The following is a 23,790-nucleotide window of genomic DNA, read 5'->3' as shown; positions in this document are numbered from 1 at the left end:
AACCCCAACATCAAAACTTCGAGTTGCAGTCATCGGTCCTCAAAAGTGATGTGAGGCACCACCACACGTACAACCATGAAGCGTATCCTTGTAATTGCGGGCTCAGACAGCTCGGGCGGGGCGTGAGTGAATCGAAGCTGGGACCTCCGCTTGCCACGATGATCCAACGCTGACTGTGAGCGCGCAAGGGGTCTCGAAGCCGACCAAAAAGTCATAGCGGCGCATGGCTGCTATGCTATGACTGCGACGACGGCTCTGACCGCTCAGAATACGCAGGGTGTCAACGCGATCCATGAGACGCCCACCGATTTCGTCCGGAAGCAGATCGACGCCTGTGTTGAGGATGTGGGGGTCGACGTGGTCAAGACCGGTATCCATGCGTAGCGAACAGATTTGAAAGTGGCCGAATACTGATTTGCGCACTCAGGCATGCTTGCTTCGGCTGGGACGGTGTCTTTGGTGGCGGAGTCGTTGCGAAGTCACAAGATCACCAAGTCTGTGGTCGATCCGGTAGGCATCTTCGTCCGGATCATACATCGACTCTGCGCTGACATAAGAACCGCAATGAAAGGTCATGGTATCTACGAGTGGCCACCAACTCCTCGCCACAGCTGCTACCAAGGTCCTTATTCATGAGCTTCTGCCCGAAGCCTACCTGGTCACTCCCAACATTCCAGAGGCCAACCTCATCCTCAAGGAAGCTGGCAAGCCCGAATTGGAAGTGGACGATCTGGAAGGACTCAAGAAGCTCGCTTCTGCTCTATTGTCCCTTGGGCCTGCCTATGTTTTGCTCAAAGGCGGCCATCTCCCATTGACCAAGCAAGGCAAAGTCGCAAAGGAAGAGAACGAAAAGGAGATCGTTACAAACGTGCTCGTAGGCCGTGATGGCTCAACAGAGGTGATTGAGCTGCCATTTCAGAGATCAAACAACACACATGGAACAGGCTGTTCTCTTGCGTGTAAGTATCTTCGAGTCCCTGTGGAATAGGGGTGAGCTAACCCGTCACGTAGCCGCAATTGCTTGCAACTTGGCACGGGACGAGGACATTGCACGAGCTGTGCGGTCTGCTTGCCGCTATGTTGAGGCCGCCATCAGGACAAGTCCCAATCTTGGCAAGGGCTCAGGACCGTTGAACCACTTCCATTCCATTCAGGTCTTGCCATTCGCCTCGTGAGTCGTGCCCTGTCTATCTACTGCTACTCTGCCCAAGAGTGCAATTCCTGACTATCGCAGCGGCAATTTCATCGAATATTTATTGGGAAGAGACGACGTCAAGCCTGTATGGCACGAGTACACGCATCATGAGTTTTGCGAGCGAATGGGCGACGGCACCCTGCCAAGAGAGACTTTCAAGAACTACATGATCCAGGACTACCTATACTTGGTTTGTGTTCAATTGCCGCAGTCTACATCTACTGCTGACGTGTCGTGATAGATACAATTTGCCCGCGCGAATGCTTTGGCAAGCTACAAGGGAATGTCTTTAGACGACATCGCTGGTGTGAGTCTAGCGTTGAACACTATGCCCGCATTTCTCTGACCTAACTTAGGGCGCGGCAATCGTCATGCACATCCGACACGAGATAAACCTGCACATCGGCGAGTGTGCAGAGTTTGGTCTGACGCAGGAGGACATGGAGAAGTACGAGGAAAGTCAAGGTAAGTCATCCTTCGCGGTAGCCGGAAGAAACCGATGTTAATGGATCCCAGCATGCACTGCCTACAGTCGCTACATCCTCGACGTCGGTCAATCACAAGACTGGCTCGCACTTCAGGTTGCGCTGCTCCCTTGTCTACTCGGATATGGCATGATTGGCCGCCGTCTGAAAGACTTGCAAACGACCAACCCTCCCAAAGAGCCGAATGCATACCTCACGTGGATCAATAACTACGTTGCTGAAGATTACACTGAGGCTGTGAAGACAGGTTGCGGTACGTGGCTCCTGCTCCCAATTCGGCTGTCATGTGCTAATTTGTGATAGCGTTGATCGAGAAACACGCCGTCCATCAATCGCCGAAGCGAATCGATGAGCTTGTGAAGATTTTCATGCACGCGACAAGGGTGAGCTATGCGATGTCTTGCCTTCAACTCCGACTCTGCTAACATATTGAGCAGATGGAGACCGGCTTCTGGGCCATGGCAAACGAGTCTTGAGGGGAGGAACATTGCCTCATCATACATGGCAGGTGGATCTTGGTGCAATAATCTAGCATGTAGAGGACCCTAGCAAGATTGATGTTGGATAGACGCGCTCGGATTCTTGGAGATGATATCACGAGAAAAGAAAGACACAATAAATAAGGACAGACATGTCGAAATGGTATTCTCATTATCGTCAACAAATGCCTGTCTGTCTTGCGGGGATTTGTTGAGCAAACAATAATTGTACTTGTGTCTCGACTTTGATGCTCGTAGGTGGCGTCGTAGGGCTGAGCTAGTCCCAATCCGGACTAGAAAGCGGGTCAGTGCGCGGCAGTCAGCAATTTTCTGTCGGGCGCCTTCGCCGCTGCCTGTCGCTATTTATCCGCGCAGCGCCTCAGCCTTCCTCCCTTCCTCCCACACCCACGCACCCCCCTTCTTCATCACTTCATCCCTTTCACACCGACACAACTCGCATAGAGACTGCGAATCTTGTGATCCTCATCACATCCACTCTCTCGCTTCAAGAAATCACGCCCGACCGGTCCTTACTCTCGAACCAAACTTCCCAGAAAATCATGTCTTACGGCGGCGGTTACGGCGGTGGTGGATACGGCGGCGGCTACGGAGGTGGCCGTGGCGGCGGCGGCGGAGGATACGGCGGCGGGTATGATAACCCTGGAGACCGCGGATACGGCTTTCAGAACTATTATTCCGATGGGTATGCCCAAAGGTCTATGCGCACTGGCAGCTCCGTGTTTATCCTGCTTTTTTCATCCTTACAGAACATTCATGCTAACGTAATTTTCTCACAGCTACGGCGGCGGTCGCGATGGCGGTTACGGCGGTGGCTACGGTGGTGGTCGCGGCGGTTACAGCGGCGGCGGCGGCGACAGGATGGGCGAGCTCGGTGCTGGCCTGAAGCAGCAAAACTGGGACGTCAGCACCCTCCCCAAGTTCGAGAAGTCTTTCTACAAGGAGGACCCGGCTGTGTCCGCGCGCCCCCAGGCCGACGTCGACAAGTTCCGTGCGGACAACAGCATGACCCTCGCCGGAAACGACATCCCCAGGCCCGTTGAGACTTTCGACGAGGCTGGTTTCCCTGGCTACGTTATGAACGAGGTTAAGGCTCAGGGCTTCGCCAAGCCCACTGCCATTCAGTCTCAGGGCTGGCCCATGGCCCTCTCTGGTCGCGATGTTGTCGGTGTTGCCGAGACCGGTTCCGGAAAGACGCTTAGCTACTGTCTTCCCGCTATCGTCCACATCAACGCCCAGCCTCTTCTTGCGCCTGGTGACGGTCCCATCGTCCTCATCCTTGCTCCCACTCGTGAGCTCGCTGTCCAGATTCAGGAGGAGGTCAGCAAGTTCGGCAAGTCCTCTCGCATCAGGAACACCTGCGTTTACGGTGGTGTCCCCAAGGGCCAGCAGATCCGCGACCTCGCCAGAGGTGTCGAGGTCTGCATTGCCACTCCCGGTCGCCTGATCGACATGCTCGAGATGGGCAAGACCAACCTTCGTCGCGTTACCTACCTGGTCCTCGACGAGGCCGACCGCATGCTTGACATGGGTTTCGAGCCCCAGATCCGCAAGATCATCGGCCAGATTCGTCCCGACCGTCAGACTTGCATGTGGTCTGCCACCTGGCCCAAGGAGGTTCGCCAGCTTGCGGCCGATTACCAGTCCAACTGGATCCAGGTCACCGTTGGTTCCATGGAGCTTTCCGCCAACCACCGCATTACTCAGCAGGTCGAGGTTGTTTCCGAGTTCGAGAAGCGCGACAAGATGCTCAAGCACATCGAGAAGATCATGGAGGACAAGGCCAGCAAGGTTCTGGTCTTCACTGGCACCAAGCGCGTTGCCGACGACATCACCCGCTTCCTTCGCCAGGACGGCTGGCCCGCGCTTTCCATCCACGGCGACAAGCAGCAGAACGAGCGCGACTGGGTGCTCAACGAATTCAAGATGGGCAAGAGCCCGATCATGGTTGCCACCGACGTGGCTTCCCGCGGTATCGGTATGATTGAAAACCTCCCCACCACTCCCCCAACCCCTCCCCCTCCCCTGGTGTCCTTCCTGCGTGATCTGTTCTGCAACAAGCTGTGCTTCATGCGCCTTCATGCACACATAACCATTCCGCTCTAGGGCCGCTCGTGTTCCTTTGAATCTTCAAAGGGTCCTTGGAGACTTTTGTCGGCGAAGTGCCTTCTTCGCCGTGCCTTCTCTGTTTCTCTACGTTTGCACTCCTGTTGTAGAGAAACGGGTCACTTCGAGTCTGTCAAATGTTGCGTTGTTCACAGCTGCGCGCGTCCAAGGATACCCTTGTCGTATGGGATTTGTTCACGGCCCTCACGGGATGTAGATGTGCTCGCTTTGAGCGTAACAGCGCCCTTTGTCAGGAGACAGGGCTGCCACCAAGACCGGGTCGTCAATGTCGCAACTCTCGCGCACAACACTCTGGCACAGATCTCGCATCCGGCAAAGGATTGCTATTGCTCCAGGAACTTTCACGTCCTACAAATGTCAAGCTTATACTAACATTGTGCGCGTTTAAAGACGTCAAGGACATCACTCACGTGTTCAACTATGACTACCCGAACAACTCTGAGGATTACATCCACCGTATCGGACGTACCGCTCGTGCCGGTCGCCAGGGTACCGCCATTACCCTCTTCACCACTGACAGTGAGTTGCCCTGCACAATTTCTTGCTACCAATTGATATTGACAACCCATTTAGACGCCAAGCAGGCTCGTGACCTTGTCAACGTGCTCCGTGAGGCCAAGCAGCAGATCGACCCTCGCCTCGCCGAGATGGTCCGCTACGGTGGCGGCGGCGGTGGTGGCCGTGGCCGTGGTGGCCGCTGGGGCGGTGGCCGCGGTCGTGGCGGCGGAGGTTGGTCTGGTGGCAACGCCGCTCCTCTCGGCAACTCTCGCTGGTAAATATCTTGCCTCGTCTTTTGACTAGGCTGTGATTGACCACACCGACCACTACTTCTTTGACATGCTCTCGTTGGCATTTTGCATGCACCAAGGCGTTCCTTCTGGTTCGGAGTTTTTGCGACGAGGGTTTGATTGCATTCCGCGATTGGCAAAATTGCGATAAAATGGGATAGAGCGCTTGCTTTCTTTTGCTTGTTTACTTGCATGTCGTCGTGAGTTGTTGAGGCTCACGGCGCTGCTTAATTGACCTTTCTTTGCAACAATATTTCGCAGGTTCTAGTCGAGCACGTCGAGCCACACGACGTCGCTCATTAGTCTACCTAGCCTGTACGAAAGATGAGAAACATTCAGTTTTCAGTAAATCTCCGGCACAATATCAGTCCGCATACTTTACCTGACACCTTCCAGAACCCACATCGGCCCAACTAACTTGAGACCAACAACTGCCCGTCCTCGCAAACTTCCCCCGCGCATCTCCGGCCACCGCGAACGTCCCTCTCAAAGCAGCAACTGCATCATTACGTCGCGAGAAAAGCATCATCGTCGCAGCGCAGCTCAGCCTGCGCTGCGCAATCCTAAAATTCGCCCGCTGCATCTGCTCGCACACTTGCAGACGTTCGCGTCAATTGACTTTCCTCACCTTGATCCCTGCTCACAGGTACGCCTCTCTCCCCCCGGCGCGACTTTTTCCCCCTGTCAGCCCGCGTGCCTTAGGTGCCATGTCGGCGCCAACTCTCCATCTCTTCCTCGCGCTTTCTGCACAATAGTGGCGTCGCGGCGGGTGTGCATTGTGTAGGTTTGGCACCCTCCGCCGGTGACACTCCGCTTCGCGCCGAGTGGCCCGTGGGGAGGCGGCGGGAGGCCTTACGATGTCGAACGCGGGCGGTTGGTTTTTGGGTTTGGGAATTGGGGGGGAACACGAGACGGTGCTTTGAGTTTGGGCGTGGGCGTGGGCGTGGGCGTGGGAGGGTTTGGGAGGGATTATTTGATGCGTGGTCTTGGACGGGTGCTGGCTGGACCTTCTGAGCGTAGGGTATGGTATGGGAGGGGAGTGAGGTGATGGTGGGCTAGCCCTACTATTGGCGTGGCTGCCTGGGCAGTTTTCTTTGGCTGGTATGTGGAGAGGGTGGATGAGGTGTTGCTTCGGGCATGCGCTGGCGCGGCGCGCGCACCTCGATGGACACGAGGCGTGGATGGGTTTGCTCGTCTGCGACTGCCCGCGGCGAGGAGATGGACGTCTTGATCGTCGACCGTGATGCGCTGGCCGGTGAGCTGATGGGCCACGACGGTATAGAGGCGAGCAGATATGGGGATCTCTCACCCCACGCCTGCGGCTCTCGCTCGACGCGCGCTTGCGGCATTTGCGAGATCCTTCTCGGTTTGCCGAGCGGGTCGCGAGGCGGTTCGCCATGTTTCTGCTTGGCTTCACGGCGAGCGTTGGCCGGAGCAGGGTCGCTGATCTGGGTGTTCCTGAGAAGGGGGGCTTCGGGGAAGAGCTGTTGGTTTGTGGGTGAGACGTGTCTGAGGTATATCTTCGCGCTGGACTAGATCGTCTGTAAGTGTGTGAGTCCCTCGTATACTCGTATTGCTCCCCTCGAGTGACGAGTGCGCAACGGAACCTTTTTGCAATCGATTCCAAAGATGGGTCGAAGTATCACTTTAAGAGTGGTGATGTTTTTTCGTGGATAAATGATCATCGTTGTAGTCGATGAATGCGCATCAGCATTCATGTCAATCGGGAAATCGTTGCAACTGTCGTTGCGAGCATGGAGCCGAAGCGTTGACGGTAGGTTGGATGAACAGCTCAATCAAACAGCACAATGGTTTGAAACGGGTCATTTTTGGACAGCAAGAGATAAAGGTCGGTGTTGAGAATCCAGTGGTTGAGTTCGCTATTGATTGCGATCCAATGTCGCACTTATCAATGGGCTTGATATCATTCAGAGTGTACAAATAATAAGCAGCTCACATGCGGTCCAATGTTGCACTTGAATCAACTTCCGTCGACATGCGGTAACATCCACATCAAGTGCAAAGTTAACAAACGACATAGGAAAGTCCTATGCTCGCTACAACGATTCATCTGTGCAATTTTGATCGACGAAAGACAGTCGAAGGTGGGTAGTAGCACGACCGAGGCTCGAACTGCTAACCCCAAGCCAACCCCAAGCCAACCCCAACCCTAACCCTAGCCACCCAGCCCGGCACTACCTTTGCGCGAACTGAGACAAGCTCGCGCGAGCGATCGCAAGCGGCGCCCGTCAACAGCGCGTCACGCAAAACATGGCACCACCGGTCCCCGCTGAGTTGCCTACCTACATTCTGCCGCCTCTAGCGCCGCCGTGCCGCGGCGGCTCCTTCGTCGCGCGCGCGCAGCTTGCCGTTTCTGCACCGCTCTGCAAGCAAGAAACGGGCCCGGCGTGCCTGGATCGCGGACCCTAGGGCTAACGCGCGAGATGGGATCGACGGGAGAGGCTCTGCGCGCTTGGCGGGCGAGCGTGAACGGTACCTAGGTCAGGTAGTAGAACAGTTGTCTCTTGCTTGCGCGATACTACGAAACGGCGCGAGCACGGGGTGCGGCGAGGAGCGGCGGTCGTGCTCGGCTATCTGAGGTGGTTGGAGGGTGGGGTCTAGCGAGGGAGAAATCGGAGGAGGGCTCGTTTGGACAGACCGTGTGGCCGTGTAGGCTCGGGCATTGGGGCGGGAGCGGAGTAGTACGAGCGCGCGCGAGGAGGTTTGGAGCAGACCGTGGAGCGGGACGTGTGAGCGCCGTGCGATCCACTGCTTGCTGCCACCGTGACGTCTGGTATGCTTAACGCGCAGATCTGCAGGATCTGGAGTGTGTCGGCTAGCGAGGCGGCGAGGGAAACTGTGGCCGTGGCTCGAGGCCCGCTCTTAGCGCAGAACCATTATCGCTGGGAAGGGGAAACAATGGTACAATCGGGGATTATTGCAGGTCTCAGATGTGCAGGGCAGGATCGCCGCGGCGCATCATCCACCGTCATGGGCTTGCGTGCAGCAGCAGCGGCAGCATCACGTTGTTTGTGGTGTTCTTGCCGCCGGCCAGGCTCGCAGCCTCGTAGCATGCGGCGCATGCCACTGCAATTCACGCAGCGAAGCTCCGCTCTGTCGTCGGTTGGCTGCAGCGCGCAGGCAGCACAGAAACGTCGAGGGGACAGCTGGAGGTGTCTGGCTCGTGTGGCTGCCGCATTTGCCGACTAATCTGCGAGTCCCGAGCTTCACACGGCCGGATCGTAGAGGCGCCTGTGCGCGCGTCTCGTGTCGGCCGTGCGCCGATTGCTTGCATCCGCCCTCCGACATCGTTTCGTGCGCGTTTTTGCCCTGCCCGCGGTGCTGGGAAATTGCCAAGGGGCGCAGCGAATGCCGGGGTCGCGGTCTTCAGGTGCTGCACACGAGACGTCGGCGTGGCATTGCGCGCCATGGACGGGCTGTCAGATGACGGACGCCGTCGTGTTGCGCGCATCTACACACCTGCCTGCTTCGCCAGCGCCCGCCCCGCGGTTCGAGTGCAGTCAATATAAGAAACTCCCGATCGGCCGCTATGCGAGGCTACGGAGGCCGGCCTCATGCCTTGATCAGGAACTACGAGCCAAAGGGAAAGGCGGGCGGCTGACTCGTGGGGCGTGGGATGCCGGGGGCCAGTCAGCGACGTGGGCGCCATGCGCTGGCGGCGGCGGAGGGCGACTGACCACCGCTCGCATATCTCGTAAGGCCATCCACGGGCAAGCTAAGCACGGCCTCTCTGGCGGAGAAAAAGCGACGTCCTGCCCCGGCGAGCGACACATGGATGCCGCGATGCATGACAGTGCAGGGGCAGGAGGGCGTCGCCATCGCCTCCGGCGGCATAAACGACGTCGAGGTACCGCCCTCACGCAGCGGGTGACTCCTGACGACGCCCACGAGTCGTCGCCACCCTCGCCTGCTGGCTGCAGGGGGTGTCATGGGACTGGCCGACTGGCCGGGGCGTGGTCAGATCTCGCTCCTCACGCGATGCATGAGGAGTGAGGTGCGGGCGGCGACACCAATCACACGCGGGTCGCCGTGCTGCTGCATGCACAGTACGAGCGGTCGGACCGAACGCCGAGGGAGGGCGCGACAATTACAGCATCTCTGCCACGCCCTGCCACGCCTGCCCGCCAGCCAGCCTGCCTGCGTGGGCGAGTGCAGGCCCCGCGAGGCTCGCGAGGGCAGGCCGCACCCTTGCCAGTGCATCCATGGGGTGTCGGCGTGTCGCTGCTGCTGGGGTGCTCGCTGACCTCGCGCATGGGTGGCGAGAGGGTGGCGTGGGGGTGCTCGCGTGCAGACGCACTCAAGCGAGGGCAGGCGTGGCGGCGGGCAAGTCACGTGCGCGCCGGCCGCGGAAACGGAGTGCCTGAGGACGGGCGCGGCGCGCGTGTTATGTGCTCGCCTGCCTCTCCGCATCGCCCTCGCACCGCCGCCCGCCAGCTGCCAGGCTGCTTCTGTCCTAGCCCTCCTCGCGCCGCTCTAGCGTGTCTTCACTCGCCCTCTTCTGCCATCTGCCCTCCCAGCCGCCCACGCCGCCGTCGTCAGACACCGCCGCCTGCCCCCGTGGGCCACGGCCTCTCATCGCCTGCCGTCGCTCTGCCTCCGCGGGCCCCAGCGGCCAATAGCCCGCGCACCCACCACGCGTTGCTCGCCAGACGCTACGCTTCATTAGCCCCTTCGCCCGAGCAGGACCCACGTTATTCCCGCCCTGGCCTGCTCGCCTTGGCGCTGTCCGTCCGGATCCTCCCACAGCCGGACCCGATCAGAGGACGCTGGCGCTGTCTGTAGGGCTGCTCGCCAGGACACGCCGCCCACGCCAGCGCGCCCGGTAGCGCACCAGCGGCTCCTGCGACCGCGCCTGCGAGACAGAGCGCGAGCACGAGTATCTTCCTGTAGCCTGTAGAGGCACCTCGAGCGCAGTGCCCGCTCGACCACTGCAACAGCAGCAACGCGCCCTCTCAGCAGCCCTCGCTTCTCGCACCCCACCGCCAGCGAGCGTCTGCCCTTCACCGCCAATCGCCGGCCGCGCGCGCGCACAGCTCCGAGGTGGAGGCGCGCAATCTGGGAGCACGGCCTCTCTCCTTCTGCCTTCGACTCGCGGCTCCCGGCCGCCGTTGGGTATCATTCGCCGCTCCGATCACGCCGCCGCTGCAAAGACACCCAGACACCGCAGCGCAGGCCCGCTGCTTCTTCACCCTAAGCCTAAGGCCTGCAGCGTTGCAGGAACCGTGGTCCGCGTGCTCGCGCGCACTGCAATCCTCCTTGGGCCTTTGATTGGGATACACGCGCCGCCCGAGCACCGCCGGCCGGGCCAAGCGCACCTTACCCGGCCACACCCACTTGACCGCTTCCAAGCGTCCATCCTGCCAAACTCTGCCCCGACACGCCCCCCCTGCCCGCCCCTCCGTCGCGATCGTGCTGCGTGACCCAGGGTTGAACCGCGGTTCCAGCGTAGCGTCACTCGTACCCACTTCTCCCTGCAGGGCCCGCATCGAATTTTCCTTCACGTCGTCTCGACACCGTCACCCGCCCGCCCGGCAGCTAAAGCGATCGGCCAGCCCGCGGCGCCATTACCTCACGGAGTGCTTGCACCAGCCATATCCAGGGCCCGGCGACGCACTATTTCCAGGGCAGCACGCCACGATACATAGCGCGCCTATCCTCTCTCCACCTAGCACCCTGCGCTTCCTCCCATCAGACTCGCGCCGACCTTTCCACTCCGGTGCAAGCTGCATCTGTCTCCAACCTTGCGCCGGCACGCCGTTTCGGGCAGCCCTCGTCACCGCGCTCGCGCCTTCTCGACGTTCACGCTAGAACGCCGTGTGGAGCTTGCTTTGACAATTTGCCTGCAAATCATCCACCACCAGAGGCACGCGGCTCCACCCTCGACAACACTTTTGCCGCTTTCTTCTCGACGGGCACTTGTACCGGCCGGCGCGCTGTCACCGGTGCTTTTGTCTTAGTTTCCCCTCGGCTTCTGCGCACCACCACTAGGTCGTAGCATGTCCAGACCTTACTCTACCTCCCCGGCTCAGAACACGAACGACTCCTCGCTTAGCGCCATCCTCGCGTCGCATCTTCACCAAGGCCAGCCGCAACAGCCAATGGACGCCAGACCACAACAGGAGTATCCGCAGTCAGGTTTGAGCTCACCGTACGCGCACTATAACGGACATCAGTCTGAAGGAACTTCTGCAGATCAAGCATCTGCTGTGCAATACCCCGCTGGCCAGGAATACAAGCCCACCAACTTTTCCTCCTCCGCGACGCCAGACTCGAGTTACGGTCTTCCGCCTCAGTCGGCGCGTTCAGGCTCGTTCCCGGAATACATCCAGCGCGGTTACGCCGACGGCCAGCCAAACCGCTATCAGCCAGGCGCGCAAGGCACACCGTCCGGCATGGCGCAAACATCCAGTCCGTCTCTATCCATGCCCGATGGGCAGCAGCCCAACGGCCACGCGCCGCAACGCAACATTGAATCTGACGGCGATGTCCCCATAGATCCCTCGATTGCGCAGACCAGCCCTTCCTACCCCCCGCCGCACAACTACTCTCCGTACCCGCCGCAGCAAGAAATCCCTCAGTATGCGGCGCACCCCATGTACGCAAGACCAGAGTGGCCGCAAGGACAATACCCGCCTCAGCCCATGCAGTACGGCCACTCGCCCGCGACAACGGGCGGCGCCGCTCCTGCGATGGTCGCGCACCACATCCCGCGCCCGCCGCCGGTAAGTCGACGCGTTTTGCGCGTGGATACGCGTTCGCGCCTTCGCGCGCAGCTCCGAAGAAACATACTGACGCGTCGCTATCTAGGGCGGCCACCCGCTTTCCACCGTTTACTCGTTCGTTCCCATTCCCGGTGCGCAGCAGCACAAGCGTCCCCGAAGGAGGTATGAGGAAATCGAGAGAATGTACAAGTGCGGCTGGAATGGCTGCGAGAAGGCTTACGGCACCCTGAACCATTTGAATGCACACGTGACCATGCAGTCGCATGGCTCGAAGCGCACTCCTGAAGGTACGACTTTTTTTATTCCTTTCTCTCTAGAACGCGTGACACGAGAAATTTGGGCAGCGTTGCTTGTTTACGAGGGTTTGGGAACACGCAATATCGTGCGCGTGGCTTTGCGACTGGTCGTTCCATTAAGCACGAAGCGCCCGCGCGCTAGCGACCACGCGCGAATCCCCAAATCCATGCCCAAACCTAGCGCCACGCTAGCCTTTCCATCAGCGCGGGACGAACCCTGCATATGAGGCTGACAGTGTGCGTGATACAGAATTCAAGGAAATCCGCAAGGAGTGGAAGGCCAAGAAAAAGGAGGAGGAGAACCAGCGCAAGCAGGAGGATGAAAGGGCGCGCCAGGAGGCGCAGCGCCAGGGTCAAGACACGTCTCAACCCCAAGGTCAGCCTGCCCACTATGGTCAGCCGCATATGATGCCTCATCAGATGGGTGGTCCTCAACTTCCGCCAATAGGGTACCAAGCTGCCGCTGGCCAGCCCGCTGGCCAATACGCTCAGCCGCAGCAAGTCGACGGCGCGCCTCAGTACAGTGGCAGCGGCCACTCCATGTACAGCGCACAGGGCTACCCGCAGAGCCCCTACGGACAAGGCGGACTGCCTTACCAGCAGCGTAAGTCCCTCGACGCACTGAGCCACAGTTTGTGCTGATCGCTGATGCAGCTTCCGAACAGGCGCATAGTCAACCATACCAGCAGCAGTGAACACGACTCCGGTGTCATGGCATAGCTGGTCTTTCCTTTTTCTCTTCCCTTAATCATTACTCCTTCGACATCAACACTTAACTTCCGTTTCACAACAGGAGCATCGGGGCCTCACGGCGAAGCATGATTTTCACGATTTGGGAGTGGTGGAGGGCGCGTCTGTTTTGAGGCTGTACAGCTTGCCTTCGTAAGGGCATTGCGCGTTCTCGAATCGGGTTGAGCATCATTCAACGGCTGGCGGAAAATTTTACCTTAGCGATCTGGCCGGTCCAAACAAAGCTGCAATGGCAGCGGTTTGGCGCCGGCCGATTTGAGCATTCGCGACTATCAGGTCGCACGCGAGCGCAATGTTCGCCTACCGTCCAAAAAGGCTATTCGACTTCGTCAATGGCGCTGATGGTAGAGACGTGCATGTGCAAGGCACTTGAGTGGCCCTGCGAGCACGTGTCGCGCGTCGAGACATTTTCTTACGACCGCACCTACTATGCGAACAATGGGGCAGATGATAGCACGGTCAAGAAAAGCTACGCATAGCTTTTACTTCAGATAGAGATTCACGCCGGCCGTTGATGGCTGAGACGCAATGCGAAAGTGCACATACGGCTTACTTTATACACGTTGAACGTCTCATTACTCCCAGTCGTCAAGCTGCTTTCCATCATTATGTTCATTATGTTCGCGCTCCATGAATATCGTGATGTTCCTTTCCCAATGTCTACGCATCATGCAGTATATACATATCCCAAACTCCGCCCAAACATCAATCATTAGATACACACGACACCCCAAACTCTCGGTCCCGCAAACCGCCCCAGTAGCGGCATCGACTAACGAACAACCGACCGTCACGGCAGCAAGCAGCACAACCCTGAAGACGTCTGAGACTAAAAGCACGCCAGCCTAGCAGAAACCAGGCCCGCGAGGCGCGCGCCAGGGCCCTGAGGCGAGCGAGCACTCGGAGCGCTACTGCAAGCCCGTCTCGACACGCCCTACGATCGTTAAGGTCAGGTAGCCCCCGTCACGTTTTTAGCTGCCGGCCGACGGAGGCGGCGGACGATCTGCTCTCGACTAACACACGCCGGCCGCCAGGCCATTCCTTCCTTGCGATTTGCGCTCTTGGATTTAAGCTTATATTTTCGCTTTTTTTGCCTTTCAGGCTTTTTTTTTTTTGGTCCGCGCCGCCGCGCGGGAGACCCGATCGCGCGGGTTCTGCGCTTGACGGGGATGGGGGCTGTTGCGTTTCTGCGCTCTGGGTTGCTAGTGCTGACGCAACGCGAGATCTGTGGTGTGGCGTGCGGGCGCGCCGCCGGTCGGCACTTGGTGCTGGGCTGCCGGTGAGTAGTGTTGCACGACGTGATGTGACGTGGTGCAGGGTTTGGAGCGGACGGGGGTTTTGGGGGGGATGGGTTTGTTTTTGCATGTTTGCGTTTGCTTTACGGGCTAGACTTGTTCTTTCGTCGGATTAATGTATGACCTGGTGGGTTCGCTACCTTGCGTGGAGTGTGCGGGCTGAGCTTTGGCGATGATGAATGGATATGGCTCCCACCTCACCTGTCTGCCCCGGGATCTTGGACCCAGACGGAAGATGCGCTACAGCATGCCTTCGGACCCCTGCGCCGGGATGTTGTCTCACCAGGCGTGGATAGTCCGCTCGCTTGGCTGCGGGGGGTGGTGCCTTGCTTCGAGGCATACTAGAGCGGACCTCTGGGGAGTTTGTGACAGGTTCGTCGTGCCAGCCCTGCCCGGCCGCCGGCCTGCGCGACTAGCCTAGTCTCTCCCACGAGCAAGGCCGCGGCACTTGCCGACGTCACGCCCTTTCGATCGAAGCCGAAGCACGAACGAGCGATGCCCATGTAGGGGCGACGAACGTGTCACAGGTCGTCACGCCGTCGATCGAGCCGTCCGAAGTCTGCACAGTCCTAGTTAGCCTGGCTGGCATCTGCCCATCGCCCTACCCGGCGCCCATCAGACCCTCAGCCGCACGCTACCAAACCGGCTCCAAGCCACTCCCGCCGGCAAGGCAGACGCCCTGCCGGCTCTTGTGTCGCCCTTCTGATCCCTGGCGTGGCCACGAGGGTGGCGCGGCGTTGCAGCGATCGGAACCGAGATTTGCGGCTGCGTTGGTGCGATCGGGATGCAGGCGAGGGCATGGGGGGACGATGAGGCCGGCAACGCTCTTGCAGGCTGCGCTAATGTAGGGTTGGTATGGCGTGGTGTGTGGGCTGAAACAGGATGGGAGGCATGGCGTCGTTGGTGTGAGCGGCGGGTGTTGGGGGCTTTTGGTCTTGATGAGGCGAGTTCATAGAGAGGAGTGAGTTTGAACGTGGACGGCTTTACGGATATACGAGAACGGGTATCGACAGTGAAGAAAGAGATGACGAGGAAAGCTCGCGCAACCGCAGCATCATCAGAGATCAGAACGTCTCCTCAACGCCCATGCCGCTGCCATCCCACCGCCTTGTCTTCAGCACCCTCATCTTCTTGCTTGGACTGCGCTGGCTCTCCTTCTCCCGCTCCTTCGCCGCCAGCTTCTCCCTCAGCATGCCGACCTCATCCTCCAGCTCCGCAACCCGCCCACCGTCCTCCTCGGCATTCTCCTTGTCAGCGCCCGGTGCCTCGTAGATGTCGATGCCACGCGCCATGACCTCGAGCTTGCGGTCCATGTGCTCGTCGTGGCGGTCGAGCTCCTCGTCCCGCGCAGCCCGCCACCGCCGCTGCTCCAGCGCCATCTGCGCCTCCATCTCCGCCCACACCTCCTCGCGCACCTCCGCCTCCATCTCGTACATCCGGTCCTCCGCCGCCTGCCACGACACCTCCGCCTCGCGCCGCCGCCGCGTCTCGTCCTCGAGCTTCAGCTGCGTCACGTCGAGGTCTGCGCGGAGTGAGGCGATGGCAGCCAGGGCATGGTCGAGCTCTTCTTGGAGAGCAGCGGAGGCGTTGGACGGAGGAGGAGGAGCGGCGGTGCCGGCCAGGATCTGATTGGTTATGGACGGGACGCGGGGGACGGTGACCTCGCGGGCAAGAGCGGAGTAGCGCAGGATCTGGCTGGTGGCGTTGAAGTCGCCGAGCGGGTCGGCGGTGACGACCATGGCGGACTTCTGCGGCGGGCGGTGGCCGACGGTCGGCGCGAAAGAGTTGCTGAACAAGAGCTCGGTGAGCTTGCACTGGCGGAAGGGCACGACCGAGGGGTTGGCGCTGTTGGCGTTGTCGGCTTGCATTTGCATGCACTGGCCGAGGTACATCAGGGATTCGTTGATCTTGCCGGCTTCTGCGAGGGTTGCGCCGGCGGTTTTGGCTGTGCGGGCTCGCTCGGAACCTGGGGACATACGTTAGTCGTGCCACACTTGATTGGGACATACGAACGGCTTACCAGCAAGGTCTACGATGGTCAGCGAGCTGCCTGACCAAGGCCCGGGGATATCAGCTCTATGACGCTTCTTCACTTCCAAGCTGAAGAAGCCGTGACTTCTCGAGCTGACGGCATTGCTGCCTGTGCCCGCGACACGCCTCTCGTGCAGTCCGGTTTCCAGTACCAGCAATGCTTCGTCCAGGTTCGTACATACGACCTTGCGCAGGCCAGCCACCACCTTGCGATCTGGCGAGAGTTCTGTGTTCTTGAAGAGTAGAGCGCGGCGTTTCTGCGGCATCTTGCCCAGCGTGGCAGCGGCGGTCAGCAAGTCATAGATGCGATCGTTGTACACTTCGTACATGCTGACGATGATGGCATATTCGGCGGTGTCGTCGACGGTGATATCGAGGTCGTCGATTGCTGGTACTTGTGGCAAGGCGGATACTCTGGGCACATGTCGGCGAGACGAAGACCCTCCAACAGAGACAAACGAAGATTCCTGAAAGGGAGAGGTAAGCTTGGCGATACTTTGCGTGAAACGGGTGAGCCGCGAAGGCGACTTTAGCGGTGATCTGAGGGGTGTGTAGGGTGTACCAGCGTGTTGAAGCTGGTACTTTGAGAGTGACGGGTACAGTCGATCGAAGACGTGCTTCGGCGGTTTTGGAGTTGAGTAGACCGGCTCATCGAAGGTGGGAAATGCCCCTGGTGTTTTTGTGATGTCGGGTAAGGTGGGGTCGCATACCAGTCCGGGCGTCGGAGCGCGTGATTGCCTGCCATTGTTGGATTCTTCGTAGATGGACTCTAGGAATCTAGCTGCAGGCATGAGCTGTGCTTCACTGACGTCTGCAGCGCAGAGGGACGAGAAGACTGAAGGCGCATTCTCGGGTCCAGCACGGTAGGGTGCCGTATGCTGGAACAAAGCATCGAGGGTGAGCTGGGTCAGACCGCGCTGGGACTTGGAACCGAGGATAGTGTGACTCTTGATTTCAAGTCAGCATGAAGTTCTTTCGTAAGGGATGTGTCCAATTTTACCTTTCCACTGCCGGTGACACCAAGTGTAGCCAGCAACCCATCCCTGCCCTCTCTGCCACGGGCTCCCAGGACGCCCTCGATCATAGAGACCGCACCTGTCTCATGGAAAAGGTCCAGCTGTCCCGCATCCTCCTCGAACACGCGCGTGAATCCAAATTTTTCTATCGCTCGTTTCCTCTTGTCATCCGCGGGAGGCTTGATGGTAATGTGCGTAGGTATCGTGGATGTTCGGTCAACGTCCAGGAAGCGGTCTCGATCGGCATCTGAAGGGCGAAGACGCAGGTAAACCTCGAACAGCGAGGAATTTGGCCGATCCATGGTCGTAATGATCTTTCCGTCTTCTGCGGCGTAGTAAGTTATTCCAAACAATCGCGCAGTCCTGCAACTCTGTCGCGCCGCATTCGACTGGAACTTCTTGTCAAGCCCAAACAGCAAAACATGGGGAAGGTGACCGGGCAACGGACGCGGGATTGCCGCATGAGGCAAGTCCATCACGTGTCAGGGATTCGAGACTTTTTGGCCACTGGCTGTCTATCATCTTCAACTTGTACATCTTGCATTCTTGCTTGTACACCCGTTCTCATGTTCGAGTGCCGATCATGTGCGCTTCGGTGCATGCGCGCCATTGCTGGCGACGCTGTCACCGCACGGCAACCTATCCAACAACGCCTCATCCTCACGCCTCATCTACATCAAAGGATATCTAGCTCTTCCTACTCGACTGCTGCTGGTCAGCAGGTTCCGAAGGGACATGACGCCCTTGGCGAAGTCCATGAGGGACGCGATATTCCAGCGACAAAAGGAGTCCAGCAGTCAGAAACCAAAGCAAGAGGGATTCAGATTGAGAACAAGAAAGCACTGGAGATGGAACTGCGATGGTTGAAAGATCCTCTCAAACTTTCGGAACACGTCAAGTATACTCTTAGATGCGAGAAGCCGGATAAAGCGCTGGATCTGTGCCGAGTGGCCAGTAAGGAGATGAACTGCGTGGTCTCTTGGAATGCTGTTATCGACTGGCTGATGCGCAAAAGCAAAATCAACGATGCGCTCAAGATATACAACGAGATGAAGAAGCGGGCGCAATTGCCTGACAGCTACACGTATATGTTGATATTGCGCGGGTTAGGATTTCGGAGCCACGTCTCCCAGCCTGTGAAGGAGGAAAATGTTGCGAAGGCAATCTCAATATACACATCGATGAATGCTGCCAACTCGCGAGTAAAGCCGACCATAATGCACACCAATGCGGCACTCAACGTTTGTGCGCTCGCCTCGGACATGGATGCGCTGTGGTCGATCGCATCGCAGATTCCGCCAAAGGGACCAAATGCCGCCGATCGTATCACGTACACCATCATTCTGAATGCCATACGATTCGCAGCGTTTGGCAAAAATCCAGAGGGCGTCCAGTTGGAGCAGTTGGCATCTAGGAGGCAGAAAGCCGTTGATGAAGGCAGACGCGTTTGGCTAGATGTCATTCGCAAGTGGAGAGCTGGCGAAGTTGCCATCGACGAGAACTTGGTTGCAGCGATGGGAAGATTGCTTCTCTCCAGTAAAAGAATCGAAGACTGGGACAATGTGCTAGATTTGGTGCAGCAAACAATGGACATCAAACGGCTTGTAGCTCCGGTAGGGAGCGCAGAAAGACAAACGCAACATGTTCCGCAGGAGCCCCTGCCGGAGTCAGCAGTTGCAGATAATGGCGAGGTCGATGAAGACGGTTTCACAGACTCGCCTGCGAAGAAAGCCTTCAATGCTGTGTCAACACAGCATGCTAAGCCTAAAGGCGCAAGGTCTCTTGCCTGGGCCCAGCCTGGGCCTCAGACCATCTCTCTCCTCATCGACGCTTGTCAGTACATGCGTGTTCCTAAGATCTCGATGGAGTATTGGCAGCTCCTTACAACGGAGTACTCGGTGCAGCCGGATCTTGAGAACTTCAATCGCCAGCTCAGCCTTCTCGCCCTCAACCGCAGCAGCTACAAAGCCGTGAAACTACTTTCCGAAGATCTTCCAGCTGCTGGCATTGAGCCTCAAAACTCCACTTTCCGGTCCGCGATGAAAGCCTGCCAGCGCGACATGAACAATCCTCGTGTCCTTGAGCACGCAACTACTATAATCGATGTCATGGAAAAAACGGCTGCAGATCCCGACCCTCAGACTCTGATGGAGTATTTGTCTCTTGCGCTCACCACGGACGATGGCCCCAAGATCGTCGCGGTCATCAACCGGATGGACTCCATTCTGCACAATCTGCGCTCTCGCGTCACCTACGGACCGGACAGCAAAAAGAGCGAGGTCGCTGATGTCCGCGAACTGAAGCAATGCTGCATTTTCGTGCAGAGCCTCATCGGTGTCATCGACACTTTGATGCACCGCGAGCTCGTCCCGCAGAAGGACTTCCAGCACTGGCACGCTCGTCGCGCGGACCTGCAGAAGTTCCTTCAGAGCACCCAGCGGCGGGTCGAGAGGAGGGACGCCAAACTCCAGCCGTCTCCTGAGGGAAACCGGAAGCTTGGCAAGCCGATCGGCTTGGTCATGGGGAACGATGCATGGGCCGTTCGGAAGTTCAGGTACAATGATCCGAAGCGGAAGGCATTCAGGAAGGAGAAGTTGCGAGATGAGAGAGATGCGTTCTTCAATCCTCCGAGAAGCACAAATGACGAGGGAGACAAAGGGTTTGGAATGTCCTGATGTGTGTAAAGATACCGGAGACTTGTAATAGTATGTAAGAATAACGATACACGAGCATCGACATCACCGTTCCACTCAAAGTGGTTGGATTCTATCTCAATGGCCTATTCCATGCTGTCTCAGTGCCATCCTTCGACCATATTGCCTGAGGATTATTGCGAGGGGGCGGCCGGTCTGCACTGGCCCAGTGACACGACGCTCCAGTCCTGCGTCAAGCCCATAAACAGAACATCGCAAATGCTCTCTGAGTTCAAAACATCTCGCTGCGGCTGGGGCTCGTAGCAATTTACGCAAGAAAATGACAAGTCAGTAGAGACCTTGATTAAATTGGATTGGCCACGCTCACGCGTGCAGAAAACAAGTAATTACAGGAAGACCACTGTAAAGCCCCATACGATCGTCAACACCTTCAAGCCAATGTCCCCACTCCGTGGGGGTTTGCCACAAGTAGTGGCTTCGTATCTTGGAGCCCTTAAACGGCGCTTCTGTTCTTCGAGAACGGTTGCCCCTGGTGAGGGCGGTGTGATGAGAACCAGGAGCATTCCCCTATCAGAGTTGTTTCAGAGTTCTGACTGTCACCAATAGCTGTCTTCGACATTGTGCTCGTGAGGCCAGATCAGCGTGGATTGGCCGGCCATCGTGAATCCGACCAAAAGCCCCTCCTCATCTACGATGGTTGAGTATGTCAACGAATCGATCTTTTGGGTGGCAATTGTGCCCACACGCCTTAGATTGGCGCAAATCCTTTCCCACGTCAACTGAGATTCGCACTTGTAGTTGTTCGAGCCGGAGTCCGAAAGTTGACTGTTCGGAAAACTAGGTTCGAACTTCGTCAGGACATTGATGACTGAGTCGAGCCCGCCTGAGTTGATTTCCACAGTTGGCCATAGCGACCGATTGGCCACTTGCTGTAAGAACTCTCCCGTAAGCGCAAGACCGTTGATTTGACGGCAATTAATACAACCGCAGTCCGATGTGTTGAAAGTGAGGATTTTGGCGAGCTCGCGTTCGACAGCTTCCCGTAGCTGTGCCAGCAGGTCCACGCGGAGAGTTTCCAGCTGATCTATTCGCATTGTCAGTCATGTCATAGAGTGCAGATGAAGCTTACTCACGAAAGATGTCAGTGCCCAACATCGAAATCAAGGCTTGCCCCTTCACTGTTTGCGGATACGACGACTTCTCGACACATCTGGTGAGCAGCGTCTCGCCGATGTTCCTAGCTACAACAGCATTCTTGAGAACAGCAGCCGCTATCAGAAGATTGCCAGTACGTGGTTCGGAGTCCATGGTGGTGATATTGAGGTTGTGGTATCGGCACCATAGGCCTTCATGGGACCACTCAAGCATGTAATTTGTGATCGGCCAGATAGCATCAGCACAGCAATATTTGTCGCACAACCCGGCGACTTCTAGCATATGCTCGGTAGGATTTGGCTGCTGCTTGTTGGGGTACTGCATGTGCATAGCGCGAAGGATCATCGTCATTGCAGCAGGGTCGTCATCTGGAAGCGGTACAACGACAACAGACTCTTCGCGCAGAGTTGTCCCTTCTTTGAAATTTGGGCTGAGCATCGCCTTGAAGACAGGCGAGGCGAGGGTGATGATTGCGGCAAGTACGCGGATGCGCCTGGCTCGAGTCAGTGTTTGGAAGCTTCGTCAGCGGATATTGGAAGTTTACATCACTTACGTTTCTTTTCCGTTCGCAGTGCAGACGATGATCACGTCGCCTTCTGGATGAACATCAAGATCTTCAACCTCGGAGACCGGGAATCGACCTTCCAGCAGAAGATCGATGCAGGAATCGTAAAAGATGTCCTCTCCGATGTCAGTGGACGTCAGATTACCAACGGTGTAATAGCTGTGGGCGGCAGGATGATTCCCAGCGCCATTCGAAGAGCTTGTGTGGTTCATTTTGGGCTGTGACCGATAGAAGCGAGTATCTTTGGAGCTTTCCGGTGTGCCAAGCACGATGATGAGTTTTTGAGCTTCGATCCTAGTAGGGGCTGCGGTTCAAATAGTTGGCGCCGAAGAGCCAAAAGTGAATGGTTACACTTTGAAGTCAAGCAAAACACATCGCGTGATCGATTGAATGCCAGCAGTTAACGTCACCCAGGTCCGTGCCGTGCGAAGAGTGAAGGCCGACGAGCACGGCTTTGTTGTCCCCTTCAATGCTACGCCGGCTTGTCGAGTACTTCACTGCCCTAGTGTCTCCTTGTCATCAAAGTCAGCTTGAGCACACCCTTCGAACGAAGCGTTATCGTTGTTCGAAAGTTACCTGAGATATGACAACATCTCATACGTTCTTCAGAACATCGAACCCTTGAGGGGCAGCACTGTGTAATGTCCACAATGCCTTAATTTTGGCAGCATCACGCAGGACTGGGTCCCGTCTTTGTTCTGTCTCAACTTGGAGCTGGTGGCGGCATGGAATGCAAAAGCTCTTACGGACATGGTTCATCCGGCGTCAATAGAATGCTTGGAAAAGATCTTTGACTTGGTTGGGCGAAGTTTCTTGTGAATCTGGTCAAAACAGTCGAACACGTTGCGAGAAAAACACCCAGTATCGGCGATTTCCCATTCATCAGAACCAACGAGTAGCGCCTTTGAGAGAGCAGAATTCTGAAGTGTTCTCTCCTGTGCCATTTCGAAGACAGGCATCATATCTTCTCAAGACACTTTGCAAACCTGAAGGCTTAGTCTGTTGGCTGCAGCCTCTTATCTGTTTCTTTGCCTAAAGCTGTGAGGTCGCAAAACCCCACCTGGTGGCTTCGTTCAGCACCCTCATCAATTCCAGCTAGGGGTGATTTGCAGCGGAGGATCTCCTCTCCTCCCTAATTATTTGCGTCAATAAGTAGTACGGCATCAAAGGGTCAATGAGAGCAACATACCTATCCACGGGCTTCGCCCCTTCGTAACGAAACTGCTTCGGTTGACGCTCTCAATAAACGAGTTATTTTGCATGACTTCCATTTCAACCACGTCAAGGAAGTCGAGCAAATTGCCCAAGGTGGCATCCTGAGGGCTGAAACACTTGACAGTCTAGTTGCAGAAAGCGTCAGCACGCTGGCACACATCTGTCAGAGCTCACGTAGTTGAATCCGTGGTACTTACCTCCTGCAACCCATGACTGCCGACGTGGCAGAAAGGAAACCCGCAGTGCCCTATGTTGTGCATGTCTGCGATCATGACCTTTCGAAAGTCGACCCTAATCAATACTTTGACGACGACAGCAGCCTTGACGACCTTCATATCCTTCCAGCTGTGGCGATAGCGATCGTCGTACAACTCCATGTTGACGGAGCCCCTTGACTGCAGTCTGACGACGCCCTTCGGCGCAAGGTCCCTAATCTCTGTGTTGACGTCCTCACTCTTCAACATTAGCTGTATCGTAACACAGTCTTCCCCTGGGGACAGCATAATGGAGGATCTCTGGAACGGCGCGATCTGCAGCACGGGCACGATTTCCTCGCCAAGCGTCAAGCTGGTGCTGAAGCTGACGTTGAAGAGCAGGTTCTGGTGGAAATGGTCGATCTTGTAGCAGCGCTTGAGCTGGTAGATCTCCCATGCGAGATCACTCCACCGTCTCCTCGTGAACTCCAGACCCAACGCCCTTTTCATCTTGCGCGAGCATTTCTTGGGATCGATGCAGCGGCGGAAGCGCCTGCAGACGAGGAGCGCATTGCGCAATTGAAGGGGCGGCAGGTGGCTCAGGATGTCTTCTAGGAGCTCTTCGGTGCAGAAGACCTTGTGGACTGGGGATTGCGGTTTTGCCGGGTATTTGGACTGCAACACGTCTGCGTATGATCGTCTGACTATCGCAGGGATTGGGAGGGATCGGTAAAGCGCTCCTATCGATCGAGGCATTGTATCTGTTGGGAGTGCATTGCCAGTA

The 23,790-nt window shown here is 57.3% G+C and overlaps 7 protein-coding genes across 7 annotated transcripts; 4 read left to right on the top strand and 3 right to left on the bottom strand.

The window, feature by feature from the left end:
- The first annotated feature begins 63 nt into the window (after positions 1-63).
- On the top strand, positions 64-2,345 carry WHR41_01744 (uncharacterized protein). The gene is made up of 11 exons (XM_069370350.1): positions 64-122; positions 189-370; positions 428-510; positions 572-959; positions 1,012-1,171; positions 1,235-1,385; positions 1,437-1,502; positions 1,552-1,660; positions 1,712-1,933; positions 1,984-2,063; positions 2,118-2,345. Exons 1-11 carry the CDS (start codon positions 76-78, stop codon positions 2,154-2,156), a joined length of 1,527 nt encoding a protein of 508 aa, XP_069232734.1. The 5' UTR covers positions 64-75; the 3' UTR covers positions 2,157-2,345.
- A 374-nt stretch (positions 2,346-2,719) lies between these two features.
- Positions 2,720-5,480, top strand: dbp2 (ATP-dependent RNA helicase dbp2; the record flags this gene model as incomplete). Its single annotated transcript, XM_069370349.1, has 4 exons — positions 2,720-2,862; positions 2,957-4,155; positions 4,695-4,823; positions 4,878-5,480. The coding sequence occupies 4 exons, from the start codon at positions 2,720-2,722 to the stop codon at positions 5,078-5,080; spliced, it is 1,674 nt and encodes a 557-aa protein (XP_069232729.1). The 3' UTR covers positions 5,081-5,480.
- A 5,015-nt stretch (positions 5,481-10,495) lies between these two features.
- Positions 10,496-13,442, top strand: WHR41_01742 (uncharacterized protein). The gene is made up of 7 exons (XM_069370348.1): positions 10,496-11,248; positions 11,306-11,521; positions 11,609-11,835; positions 11,921-12,122; positions 12,382-12,507; positions 12,580-12,735; positions 12,786-13,442. Exons 1-7 carry the CDS (start codon positions 11,110-11,112, stop codon positions 12,824-12,826), a joined length of 1,107 nt encoding a protein of 368 aa, XP_069232728.1. The 5' UTR covers positions 10,496-11,109; the 3' UTR covers positions 12,827-13,442.
- A 1,696-nt stretch (positions 13,443-15,138) lies between these two features.
- Positions 15,139-17,594, bottom strand: WHR41_01741 (uncharacterized protein). The gene is made up of 4 exons (XM_069370347.1): positions 17,208-17,594; positions 16,918-17,154; positions 16,197-16,674; positions 15,139-16,142 (listed from the first exon to the last, which is right to left on the bottom strand). The coding sequence occupies exons 1-4, from the start codon at positions 17,523-17,525 to the stop codon at positions 15,241-15,243; spliced, it is 1,935 nt and encodes a 644-aa protein (XP_069232731.1). The 5' UTR covers positions 17,526-17,594; the 3' UTR covers positions 15,139-15,240.
- A 195-nt stretch (positions 17,595-17,789) lies between these two features.
- On the top strand, positions 17,790-19,898 carry WHR41_01740 (uncharacterized protein; the record flags this gene model as incomplete). The annotated part of the gene is made up of 1 exon (XM_069370346.1): positions 17,790-19,898. The coding sequence occupies one exon, from the start codon at positions 17,790-17,792 to the stop codon at positions 19,896-19,898; it is 2,109 nt and encodes a 702-aa protein (XP_069232730.1).
- A 306-nt stretch (positions 19,899-20,204) lies between these two features.
- WHR41_01739 (uncharacterized protein) lies at positions 20,205-21,944 on the bottom strand. The gene is made up of 3 exons (XM_069370345.1): positions 21,586-21,944; positions 21,011-21,525; positions 20,205-20,961 (listed from the first exon to the last, which is right to left on the bottom strand). The coding sequence occupies exons 1-3, from the start codon at positions 21,807-21,809 to the stop codon at positions 20,474-20,476; spliced, it is 1,227 nt and encodes a 408-aa protein (XP_069232525.1). The 5' UTR covers positions 21,810-21,944; the 3' UTR covers positions 20,205-20,473.
- Positions 21,945-22,682: 738 nt separating this feature from the next.
- Positions 22,683-23,762, bottom strand: WHR41_01738 (uncharacterized protein; the record flags this gene model as incomplete). Its single annotated transcript, XM_069370344.1, has 3 exons — positions 22,683-22,729; positions 22,787-22,937; positions 23,010-23,762. The coding sequence occupies 3 exons, from the start codon at positions 23,760-23,762 to the stop codon at positions 22,683-22,685; spliced, it is 951 nt and encodes a 316-aa protein (XP_069232526.1).
- Between the last annotated feature and the right edge of the window lie 28 nt (positions 23,763-23,790).

This window comes from Cladosporium halotolerans, assembly GCF_011745625.1.
Source record: "Cladosporium halotolerans strain TM138-S3 chromosome Unknown Sca4, whole genome shotgun sequence".
Lineage (NCBI taxonomy): Eukaryota > Fungi > Ascomycota > Dothideomycetes > Cladosporiales > Cladosporiaceae > Cladosporium > Cladosporium halotolerans.
Note: the sequence above shows the minus strand (reverse complement) of the source record. Positions and strands in the feature narration are given on the sequence as shown.

Coding starts and splice junctions, on each gene's coding strand:
- WHR41_01742 (XM_069370348.1), top strand. CDS start 11,110: ATGTCCAGACCTTACTCTACCTCCCCGGCTCAGAACACGAACGACTCC. Junction 11,522..11,608: donor CGGCATGGCGCAAACATCCA/GTCCGTCTCTAT, acceptor ATGTCCCCATAG/ATCCCTCGATTGCGCAGACC. Junction 12,123..12,381: donor CTCGAAGCGCACTCCTGAAG/GTACGACTTTTT, acceptor TGCGTGATACAG/AATTCAAGGAAATCCGCAAG.
- WHR41_01739 (XM_069370345.1), bottom strand. CDS start 21,809: ATGAACCACACAAGCTCTTCGAATGGCGCTGGGAATCATCCTGCCGCC. Junction 21,526..21,585: donor ACTGCGAACGGAAAAGAAAC/GTAAGTGATGTA, acceptor GACTCGAGCCAG/GCGCATCCGCGTACTTGCCG. Junction 20,962..21,010: donor GTTGGGCACTGACATCTTTC/GTGAGTAAGCTT, acceptor CAATGCGAATAG/ATCAGCTGGAAACTCTCCGC.
- WHR41_01741 (XM_069370347.1), bottom strand. CDS start 17,525: ATGGATCGGCCAAATTCCTCGCTGTTCGAGGTTTACCTGCGTCTTCGC. Junction 16,675..16,917: donor GCGCTCCGACGCCCGGACTG/GTATGCGACCCC, acceptor TCTCCCTTTCAG/GAATCTTCGTTTGTCTCTGT. Junction 16,143..16,196: donor GACCATCGTAGACCTTGCTG/GTAAGCCGTTCG, acceptor GTATGTCCCCAG/GTTCCGAGCGAGCCCGCACA.
- WHR41_01744 (XM_069370350.1), top strand. CDS start 76: ATGAAGCGTATCCTTGTAATTGCGGGCTCAGACAGCTCGGGCGGGGC. Junction 511..571: donor CCAAGTCTGTGGTCGATCCG/GTAGGCATCTTC, acceptor CCGCAATGAAAG/GTCATGGTATCTACGAGTGG. Junction 1,386..1,436: donor TCCAGGACTACCTATACTTG/GTTTGTGTTCAA, acceptor GTGTCGTGATAG/ATACAATTTGCCCGCGCGAA.